The sequence below is a fragment of the Ahaetulla prasina genome, chromosome 7 (genome assembly GCF_028640845.1).
Source record: "Ahaetulla prasina isolate Xishuangbanna chromosome 7, ASM2864084v1, whole genome shotgun sequence".
Lineage (NCBI taxonomy): Eukaryota > Metazoa > Chordata > Lepidosauria > Squamata > Colubridae > Ahaetulla > Ahaetulla prasina.
This window is the reverse complement of record NC_080545.1, coordinates 91,967,656-91,979,777: the sequence shown is the minus strand read 5'-3', so window position 1 is coordinate 91,979,777 and position 12,122 is coordinate 91,967,656. Positions and strand designations below refer to the sequence as shown.

The 12,122-nt window shown below is 36.2% G+C and overlaps 1 protein-coding gene across 1 annotated transcript in view; it reads left to right on the top strand.

The window, feature by feature from the left end:
• The window catches only part of ETNK1 (ethanolamine kinase 1), a 34,667-nt gene extending 24,475 nt beyond the window's left edge, over positions 1 to 10,192 (top strand). The window contains exons 7-8 of the mRNA XM_058189958.1: positions 3,563 to 3,636; positions 4,682 to 10,192. Coding sequence (XP_058045941.1) covers positions 3,563 to 3,636; positions 4,682 to 4,754 — 147 coding nt within the window. The 3' untranslated portion in view covers positions 4,755 to 10,192. The remainder of the gene's footprint in view (positions 1 to 3,562; positions 3,637 to 4,681) is intronic.
• The last annotated feature ends 1,930 nt before the right edge of the window (positions 10,193 to 12,122 follow it).

Here is a 12,122-nt window from a genome sequence, read left to right as displayed (position 1 = left end):
GAGTGAAGCATGCACAGCAAAGGAAAGGAAGGGGCCGGCCCAGGGAGTGCTGAGTCACGGAGCCACACCCCACAGGGTATAAAAGTGGGTGGAGCTGCCTTTGGGCTCCGTGACAGACAAAAACTGACTTTTGGAAACTTTGGCTGCTTTATTGCGAGACTCAGGAATTGTCTTTTCGGACTTCTGTTTACTTCTGAACTCTGGGTTGCTCCAGCAACAGACCGCAGTAGCATTGAAGAGATAAGGAGGACTTGGCAGACAATCGCAGGTTCGTTGCCAGAGCTGATATCTGTAGCAAGAATAAATTGCTGGCAAATACAGTCAGCTCGTGTCTTCTGGGGGGGTGGGTGAGTGGGGGCAGAACAACTGCCCTATACCATTTCAGGCAAATGTCTGTAGTTATTCATAAAATAGGTGGTGTTAGAGGATGACTACTATATAGGTAGTTCTTGACTTACGACCACAATTGAGCCCAAAATTTCTGTTGCTAAGCGAAGCATTTGTGAAAATGAATTGTACCCCATTTTATGGCCTTTCTTGCCACAGTTGTTAAATGATTCACTGAAGTTATTGAGTTACTAATAGTTATTAAGTGAATCTGGCTTCCCCTTTGGCTTTGCTTGTCGGAAGGCCACAAAGGTGATCACATGACTCTGGGACGCTGCAGCTGTTATAAATACATATCAATTGCCAAGCATCTGAGTTTTGATCATGTGACGATGGGGATGCTGCAATGGTCATAAGTGTGGGAAACAGTCACTTTTGTGAGTGTCGTAACTTCAAATGGTCACTAAACCCACTGTTGTAAGTCAATGACTACCTTGCTGAATTCCATACTGAAATATAACATTAGGTAAAATATGCCACAAAATGCTGTAGCTCTCAAGATAGCAAACTCGCTTAAAAATAGCTAGTACAGTAAAGTGCTATAGGAATATGGCCATTTGCCTATACCGGGAAGTGCTTGAATATCTTCTGCTACTTGAAAGCTGTTTTATTGTTACAAATACATTCTTGCCTTACATTTATGAGGGCTTTACAAAGTGTTTTAAAGAGGTGCTCTAGGTAGTGTGTTAGAAGAAACAAATTACCTCTCTTCAAGAGGTAATCCATCCATCCTTTCCACAACTCACTGAGCTATTTTGAAAGCTGGCCCCGTGTGAGCAGTGGGTCGCTAGCAAAGTGGCTGAACGGCTGCATAGGCCTTCCAAAGGATGCAGATACTCCTAGGGAAGATGACTTACCAGTGCTAGCATACAGAACTGCTTAGGAGTTTGTGAACCTATTTGAATTTTCAATATTTCTGCATCAATATAACCCAAACTACGATCTCTTTTCTACACACGGGCCTTAAAACTAGGCAAAGTATCCAATTAAATCGGTCAAAAAAAATCACATTTATTCTCTTACTTATTGAAAATGGTCAAAGCTACATGTTTGTGTGGGGCAAAAGCTTTTATTTTCAGTAAGTGGTATAGCAGTTTGGATAGCAATAACTGCAGTTAAACATTTCCAATGTCTGTTGATTAAATAATCCATAACTGTCTGATTTGGCTCTGCAACCAAACAAGACAAATACAGACTTCAATGGATAATTAGAACTGCAGAAAAAAAATATCTACAGACCCCTCGCATCCTGGACATAATCTGTTTCAACTTCTACCCTCAAAACGACGCTATAAGGCACAGCACACCAGAACAACTAGACACAAGAACAGTTTTTTCCCAAATGCCATCACTCTGTTTAACAACTAATTCCCACAACACTGTCAAATAATTTACTGCATTACTATTATTCTTCTCTTCCTTACTAGTATCTATCTCTTCCCACTTATTACTATAACCATGTAACTTGCATCTTTCAATTTATATTATTTTTACTTGTTTCCTAGTACGATTTGATAGCTTATTAGTAACCTTGACTATCACTAAATGTTTTATCTTTTTATTCTTGATTTAATATATTTTATTCTCCTTACGTACACTGAGAGCATATACATCAAAGACAAATTCCTTGTGTGTCCAATCACACTTGGCCAATAAAGAATTCCAATTCCATTCAAATTGGACATCTTCTTAGAAGAATTTAGCCCATTCCTCCTTACACAGCAGCTTCGGCTTCCTCTCATGAACTTCCTTTGGGCCCTTTAACGTAATTTTTATAGGTAGCCCTCAACTTAACCACAATTGGGCTGGAATTTTGGTCACTAACAGTGCAGTCATAAAGTAAGATGTCACATGAACACATAATCTAGTGATTGCAATAACTGTAGTTTTGTTAAGCGAACATTACTGATCATTAGCCACGTATTCATACCAAAGCATTCCAGGCCTGGTCCTTCCCAGCCCTGAGCAGGTAAGAAATTGCCTCTTAACTCCACCCGTAACTGTGGGAGGTCCATAAGGCAGGACCTCCCACAGTTGCACCTGATTATCCTCCCATAGATTGAAACACTTGGCTGTAATTTCCTGTTCAAATAAACTGATAATCCTAGAGATTCACATACAGATATGTAAATTTAGATTATTTTCTTCAATAAAGAAATGAACAAATGTTTTTGAGTCTTCTGTTTAATTGGGTTGTCTCTAGTTTTAGGACTTGTTTGGAGAACAGATCATGTTTTAGGTGGTATTTATGGAAAAATATTAAAACTTCAAGAGGGTTCACGAAATTTTAATCACTAATCTACTCGTGAGACTTAATGTTGGCATGTGACTTCAATAAATTACTTGCCTAAAAAATACCCTCTCCCAAAAAAAAACTATAGCTAATTGACTAGGTAAGCCTAAAATGTACTTTTGTGTGTGTATATTCTTTGATTTGATTTCGATTGTTTTTCAACTTTATGTTGCACTACAAATTTTATAAGAACTTTCAGGTTAGATTATAGAATTGAATGGGATTATTTAGTATAGTATGTTTAAAAACATTGCCTTTGGTATTTGAGGTTTCACACAATAGGGTAATTTAGAAAAACAGGAACTGTTATCAAGCAACTATGAAATAAGTTGATAAAAACAAATACAACTGTGTAAATAAGGGAGATTTGGTATCTTTCAAAACATACTTTGAATGTTAAATTGTGCGGCCTTAATATTTATGCGTACTAATGGAAATATACCTCTTCAGTTTTAAATTTTCAGAAAACTTTCATTACTGTGTTTAAAACTCATTAATGATGAGTTCAACTGTGGTTTGATATTGAAAATTAAACTAAAAGCTGTGGGATAAAATATTTTTTTTTAACATTTGCATTAAATTATATGCTACTGTATTTTTTTCTTTGTAGAAGTCTTAAATCCTTCTTCAAAGAAAACAAAAGTATGGTACAATTGGAGCCTTCAGAATTTGAGGTTGTCTGTACGAATTGAATTTGGGGGAAGACTGTTATAAATCTTGGCCTTAGAAGTTTGTTGGCTAAAATTACCATAAACTCAAATACTATGGAATGCAATATTAACATCATAGTATGAGCATTCATTACTTTGCGTTGCTTTTTCTAAGTAGTCTCTGAAAACAAAACCATTCTGACTAGTTTAATCAGGGTTTATTTGTTTGCAGGCGTCTCATTTCTTCTGGGGATTGTGGGCCCTAATTCAAGCCAAATACTCCACTATTGACTTCGATTTTCTAGGGTAAGTAATTAACAGAGTCACCTTATGTTAGATATATAAAATATTCCATATTCATAGGATTTTGTATTAAAATGAATTGGCTTCATCTTTCAAGTAATATTTTTGTAAATATTTTTTGGTTTAAGAATACAGATCTTTAAATTTGAAATAACCATTACTGACTGTGAAATAGATATTTGTTGATACAATTTTTTTTTGTCAGGATAGTCAGTTTCGTAAATCTAAAATAGTAAAGCATAAACACATAAAAGAGCTGCTGCTTTTTTAATTATAAGGATTAAAATTTCATTTATTCAAAGGTTTGAGGAATAGCTGCTTGTGATCAAGTGCTAATGATTTATGAATACAAACTATTTTTATTCCCTTTCAGAGAATTGCAGCTCAACCAAATTAACTTTTAAAATGTTTAAAAACCCATTATAACTGAACAAGTGGAGTCTAATTTAAATCATTTTGAGTTAAATTAATTTAAATAGATTAAAGAGAGCGAGAATGAAGGAATTGTCCAATTTTCATGCTTCTTTTTCCTGTAAGTTCAGTGCATGAACCTTTCCTAACCTGGTATCCCTTAGATCTGTTATTTGACTTTCCATAATACCCCAGCCAGCATGATCATGTGCTGCATTGGCTGGAGTGACATGGAAATTGAAGTCCCGATATATGCCTGGTTTACTAGAACCATGATCCTAACCTTATTAAGGTTTGATAAGCATGCTGCTTATAAATATCAATATTTTTGGCTACATGAAATCAAAATATAAATATAAATGCTGAATGGGTTGCTAATCAAGCTGACCTGGGACTAGATTGAAATGTCTGTGGAAAAATAACCTTAATCTGCTATCCATATCATATAATCTGGCCCACGTGTATTTTAAAATGTTAGAAAAGCTATCCGCCTATCTCTGGCAATTTTTACAAAAATATTACATAACCACTAGATGGCAGGAAAAACTAAAAATGTGTATACAAGTTAAATATTGTGATTCATGGAAAACTGCACCCAAAATCATATTTCATCAAATGCTTTTGTTTGCTCACATAGGTATGCAGTTGTTCGCTTCAATCAGTACTTCAAAATGAAGAATGAAGTAATGGCATTAAAACTTCCTGAGTAGAATTTGAGAACTTGGTTACCCGCCTGTTGAGAAGATTCCTTACTGTTTTTGTCATGAGTACATAATAGGAAAAGCTCTACATTTGTATTATTCCTTCTTCTTCTTCTTTTTTTTTTTTGCTTTTCATTGCCTCTAAATAACAATCTTTCAATGGTAACTTCAAATGAAGGTCTTTTCTGATATTGTGGAAGGATTAGAAGCTAATGGATTTCTGAAACACAAGGAGAGCAAATTTAATCCTTTTTCTTGTTTTTTTTTTTTAATGTGAGACATGAATTATTTATTATGAGTTTAACATTCCATTGCTGCTGTTTATCGGTCCTCCTTAAGGGAGCGGGTGCAGGCGATCAACCTGTAAACTTTTTTACATCTCAAATTGGTACAGCATTCAGTTGCTTAACCGTGAACCACATGGAATCTACACAACAACAGATCCCAGTTTGTACTCAAGCCACTGGTGCTGACTGGAGATTATATCAGGGTGGAACAAATTAATTTTCATTCTCTTGTTTCTCTCAATTCTAGCAAGCTGCTGTATGTGGAGCGGGGGGGCAGGGGGAAATGACCGTTCTTGTATATAGTGGAAGCAAAAATTTCACAGAGGCCTGCTCACTGCATTAAGGAAATGATACCCACTCTCTCAGCTTTTAAATTTGAAGAGGGATCTTATCCTGAAATGTAAGCTTTAAATGACCCACTCATCCAAGTGTTGTGTAATTTCTTCCTAACAAGTTTTTTGAAACCTTCGAACACCTTGTTATATAATCTAGGGATAAAGATATTAGCTAGAAACTAGTAAAAACCAACAGGGTTTTTGTTAAGCAGTCCTGTAATAATTGGGAGCAAAAGTTAATTTTTTATTTCTTTAGGCTTGGTGAGTGTTCATAATTTTCTTCATTGACTTCCTTACCTTGATTCCACCTCCTTCGTCCTCCTTTCTTTAGTAAACGGTAGTGGCATTTGAAGAACGAGAATTGGTCACGGACATTTTAATCTTCTTTTTCAAAGCCATCCTACCAGGAATGGTTGAAATTTCAAAAAATGTGAAATGAAACACAATGTTTACTTAGCTAGCATATGTGTGAGAGTATGTGTGTTTAAGAATGGGGAAGTTGTGTTAAACTTTAAAAGTCGCGACATTAAGTTCAATAATAGTTTCTGTTGGTCTTATTTTTTTTGTCCATTTTGATCACAAGTGCCCATATATGCGAAGTCCGTGTATTCATATGCATTATGTGTAAAGGCAAATGTACCTTAAACAGCGATGAAGTGAGAAAGCTGTTCCCCAGACTCAGTAAAATATTTATTCAGAAATATTTTATAGGACTCTAAAATAAACCTTGGCTAAAAAAATAAACCTGACTTGATCTGATGTAGGTATGAACGAAAAAGTTTGACTGATAACATCTGTTTACAGAAATAAAAACATGACAAGATATATTTTGAGATATTTCTAAAACTATTGTCTTTAAATGCCCCAAATTAGAATAATGGAACCTCAAAACGTCTCATTATTCAGCAATGAAATTAGTTTAGAAAAAGTAGGGTACAACCTGTATTCTGTGGGCAGTTTTCCCCAGTGTGGTGCTGAATGGGTGTGATGAACGTGGTTAGTTCTGAGGTTCCAGGTTATCAGTAAGGGTAACAGGAATTATATTCTACTCATACTTAAAGCTTTCATATGGAGAAGGGTAGTTTTACTTTTAAGATACATTTCAGCTCTTACCACAGTTGTACATAAATTGGGCAGCTTCTCTTGATGATCAGTGTTGAGCCAATTATTAAAGAAAAGTTGTAATTTATCAGGTAAAAGGGTGTTGCTCGAGCTCTAGAAAATAAGAAAACAGCTCCTTTTTATGTCTTTGTATTCATTTTACATATTCTTTAATACCATTTTATGGTGAGGCTCTTAGGAATTAGGCAGAATTAAGTTGCGGAAAGCTTTAATTTTCAAAAGCCTAGAACTGCTTTGCTCAAAATACTCTCTAATTAAACCTTTATAGATTGTTGGAAAAAAATAAAAGTTACTTTTCAAGCTAGTTTTTTTCCCCCCTTCCTATCCTGGCAAGGCTTAAGGTTTAGTAATACCTGGAAAGGTTATTTTAATTCATCATTATAATAGTTATTATCATCTCCCTTATTTTTGTGACATGAAAAATGATACCCAAAGTATGATGGTTCAGCTCCTCTGTTAAGCTGGATAGAGAAGAATGTGCCTCACTGGATGAATCTGCAAATATTGATAAACTTTTATTACATTTCAACTGAGCTTAATAAGAGCCAATTAAAAGTTTTTCTTTAAAAAAAATAATGAGCTCTTTAGAAGAGATGTATTTTGGCTTAGTCTCCAAAGTGGCTGGATTTCAATCATGTTTCCATTTTTGCCAGAATGGTGTTAGATTGAACATTTTCCAGCACAGTGTGTTTCTGAATACATTGAAGATGTCTAAAAATAATTAGTGGTTTTAAGTCATCTTAAGAGAAAATGTCCATTTACCTTAAAGAGTAGTACATGTAGCTTAATGTAGTTACAGTTTGTCATTTTAGAAGCTGCCGTTTTCTGCTCTCCGCTTTTTTTATTCCTGTTTCGGATTTTTGAGGTGACTTTGTCACACTTTCCAGCTTGCTCCCATTTTTCAAGTACTTGAATCTTTTATTTTCCAGAGCTCTAGAAAACAACCTCAGGTAATTTTGGCTGTGACTTGGTAACAAACTAATCTGTTGCCTGTACTTTGAAGCTAAAAGATCCTAATGCCATCAACTAGTGACATTGTTGTAAAATGTAGTCAAAAATAGAGAGTTACTAGAAACAGCATTCAACACTGTAAACATAAGCCTACAGACCATAGTGGCCTCGTAGCTTTTGTAAAGCAGAAATGCGTGAATTTCTCATCACACTGGCAATCAGACCAGGTTAATTAACCTACCCAATGGATTCAGACATCGAAGCTTCCTTGGTGTAACGGTGGCGGATTTAAAAGAAAATTGGCATTGTTTTGAACCTCTCGGCCTGGGGTTCTTAATGTGAATTTTGTAGAAGGATTAGCTAATCAATTTATGATAACCAGGTCTGACTGTGTATATATAATAGTGTAAATAACCATTTGTAAATTAGTGTGAATTGTATGGTACCTCGCATTTATGTATTTTTGTTGTATGTTCCTTTTTGTAGAATTTGGATGTAAACCAACTATCCAGTTCTTGACATCTGTTGAACTCTTTTTTTGTTAAATAGGCTGCCTTCAAGGGAATTCCCAGTTGGAAAACAATAGGGTTCAGTACCTGAGGATGCATATTAGCTTACATAAGGCGTCTTTCTCATGGTGTTTGTAGTGTCTGCCTTAGTATTCATACGTTTTCGTTGGAAGAGCTAATCAGTCTAAACATGAGTTAGCACAACGACTGCTTTTAAGTGACAATATCCATTCTTCTAGTAGGAAGCAGGTTGGCTAATTAGAAGAAAAACCATTTTTTTCTCCTGAGATATAATGAAGGTCCACTCTGAGTTTGGTTTGTCATGCTTTGAAAAACCCTTGTACAAATTCCTAACAGTGGAGGCTCCTGCATATTAAACATCATCATCATCAAAATGTGAGAAATAGAAATAGAATTCTGCCACTATTGCAAATAGAAATAGTACATGCAAAGAAAGAGACACACATATAAAACTGCAGCAGCAAATGATACAATCAAGTCCTTAACATAGTTGAGAAATTTCAGTAAGACATGCTTAAAAGAACTTTGTTTTACTCCTGGTTCACTCTGAGCTTTTCATAAAATCTGGATTTGCACCCTCTTGATCCATTGACATTCTCCAAAAAAAACTATAAAACCTCCAGAACCCATAGCAAGAGGATTTTTGGACACCCTTGAAGGTTGTTAAAGTTGCAAGCATTCAAGGGTACCTTTGCTGCTTCTATAGAACTGATGAAATTGAATATTTTTCTCAATTTCTCCTAATTTTCCTCTTGGTTTAAAGAAACCTTAACTCTAAAAGTGAAACTTTGTCTTCGTCAGTCCTGGTACATGTTCTTGAAAAGTTGTATTCTGTTGAGCCTACTTTTTAAAAATTAATTTACCTGTGATTCTTAAAATTTCCTTCACACACACAAAAGTTGCAAGGACTTGAATACTTTAGTTTTTCTGGCCTGGAGTTCAGTTTCTTTTTAGTTAGATTGGCCACATATAGGGAATCTGATCCCATTACGGTCAAATAAATTGTCGACTGCTGAGAGAAGATCCATAAGAATTATTTGCATATAACAATGCCAAGAAAAGTTGACATCTTTATTTGCAAAATTAATAAATAGTGGCGTAGTGATGAATTGCCAAGTCCATGCCTGTTTGAAATAAATGAGCAGAAAACAAATTCTGATCTTGGCGATTTTCTTCAGCAAAGTTAACCCCTCCTCCCGCCCATTCTCCAAAGATAAAGGGCCTTACTTTGGTTTTGCTATTGAAATATTGCTATATAAGATCTTCATATAGTAGAATACATTGATATCCGATGTGCTTTAAATGATGAATTGATATTTGTGTTGTTTTAGGATATAAAAAAAAAATTTTAAGCTTTTTGGGGGAGCCTGCCATTTTGACAATGTCCTGAATCCCAGTCGAACTAGGGTGGCCAATCTGGAGCACGCTCTCTTTCTCCATACTGTAAGTGCTAATTAATAGGTTGATGGAGATAATAAATAAGCACTTAAATGAGTTGTAAGCCTAGTTGCTGATGGAAAGTGCTGTATAAATTATAAATGACAGCAAAAGCAGTTCTCGCAGTTTGAAGACAAATACTAATGCAGACCAGCAAACACAGTGGCTCAATTGTGAAAATACCGATTAAAAATATCAGTCACAAGGAGCAGCAACCTTACTGCTGTAATTTCAGTACGGTTAAAAGCTTCTTGTGTTTCTGATAATAAATACCTATATCCTGTTTCATTTCCAGAGGTGGATCCTAGTTGCATAAGAAGCCTTATCCTTAATTGTAAAGTGTGCCAGCAGCGTAAAATATTTTTTGACATCTTGGGGTAATTAAAAACTTTGCACTTACAAGGATTCATTTCTTAAGGCTGACCATCCATGTGTGACAATGACAACAACGTATAGGAGCAGACCACCCCTTTGGCTCTCTCTTCTCTCCTTGCATTTTAAATCTTTTCTTTGTTGAGTCAGTCTTGTCCTGTGAAGGGTTGCCTGTCCAATGAAAGGGAGAGGAAAAATCCCTAATCTGTATGTTATGAATGGAACTAAAAATTGTGCTTTCTGTTCATTGGCTTGTACTGGAGTGAACTTTTTTTTTTAGCTAAGCATTGTTGAAGCTCTATATTAAGGCCTTTTATCATTGATTTCAATGAAGGAATGTATCTTGCAAAGAGATTTATATTATGTAAATAATTCAAAATTGGTTGTAACAATAAAGCTGGTTTTTAACTGCATTTCGGTTGTCGTTTTACTTTTCATAATTTTTTTGGGGGGGGAAAGTTTCTCAGAACCAACCATTTCCTGACTTCTGAATCTTTTTCAAGATCAGAGTTTCAATTCTGAAATAAATTGACACCTTGACTCAAACTGTGGCTCCTAAATCCTTCTCTGTTGGTTATTTTTAATATCAGAAAAAATTAATCAGGCTTATTAGTGAGCTTTCAAGTGTATTTTTCTGATATGAAAGCCCAGATTGAAATATTGGTAGCACCTCTTTTTCTAGAAGCAAATATTAAATCGATGTCTCATGCCTTTGTATCAACTGACAGTTCTTCATCAGTAGGCTTTTCTATCTCTTGCCTAAAACAACTCAATCCTTGTCTGATTATCATACTTCGCTCAACTGCTTCCCTGGGGAGAAATAGCAGCTTAGAGCTTCAAGCTCAACCTTCAATTGTATGTATGTATAGCTTTATTAAAGAATGTCTTCTCGTGAGAAAAGACATGACACCGCTAGGTGCGATGGCCCAGAGGGTAAGGTGCCAGACTTGTCAACTGGAAGGTTGGCAGTTCAAGACCCAAACACCATATGACGGGATGGTCTCCTGTTCTTGCCCCAATTCCTGCCAACCTAGCAGTTGGAAAACATGCAAATGTACCATATTTTTTGGAGTATAAGATGCTCCAGAGTATAAGATGCATCTTAGTTTTTGGGGAGGAAAATAAGGGGAAAATAATTCTGCCTCTGCCTACCAGCATCCATCGGTATTTATCTGGCTAGCATCCTGTCAGCGTGTGAGAGAGTTGAGGGCTGTTTGGAAACTGAAACTATTCGCTGTGTGAGCAACAAGGAGATGGCAAGGAGCCTGGACATGGCTTAGCTCAATTGTTCTGTACTAAAGCTGCATGTTGCTCTGAAACTAAAACTGAAACTCCTCTGCTTCTGCTTTGCTTATACTAACTACCATGTTGAAAAACCTGCTTTTGGTATTGTATGTTTACTTCATGTGTTATATTATATATAGAGAAGTTATTGAATCCTGCTGAATCAGTTACTTGTGTGTGCTTTCTGGATGTGATTGCTGCTGCAAACTCTGACGTCCTTGCAGCAAATAGCGAACAGCCAGGTCAGCTTCAGCACATTATTGCAGCCTGATTCAGCATGAGCGGCTGATTGGCGGATGGATCTTCTGTGTTGTAACTACCTGGGTACCACACAGCCTATTACCCAGGTCGTTACAACACAAAAGACTAATGGGCACGCAGCTAGGGCCACACCCACATAGGATACTGCGAAACAGCCGAGTGATCTGCAAACATCAACTCCACCAACCAATCAAGATATAACAACGCAGCCAACCAACCCGCTTACAGCAACAAAGCCAGCACTCCCCACCTCCCCACCAGTATTTATAGAGAGACGGCAGCTCCAACCACGCTTTGCTCGCACAAGCACGAAGCCGTAAGCACCAGCCTGAAGATGACGAGTGAGACCTCGTCAAAACGTCGCCATGATACTCTCAACCTTACATGAGAAAAGACCTACATATGTATGTGTGTGTAGGCCAAGACCTACATGTGTGTGTGTGTGTGTATGCATATATATATATATATATATATATATGTATGTATGTATGTATGTATGTATGTATGTATATGTATATGTATGTATATTTGCACTTGACACCGCATATGAAAAGGTATACCAGAAAACGATATTGTTACAAATATGAACTGGTAACTTATCCAGAGCAATTTTGGGGGCTGTTTTGTTGAGTAATGCATTTTCCAGGACATTGTGGCTTGGAATAAATAATGTCTTTTAAAAGCAAATGCTAAATCAGAGGAGCACTTAAAGCATAGTACTGTACAACATGCCTTAAGTTTGTTCCAAACCCAAGACAAAGATCAAAATCTGGAGGTATTATATTTTCAGCCCGGGAC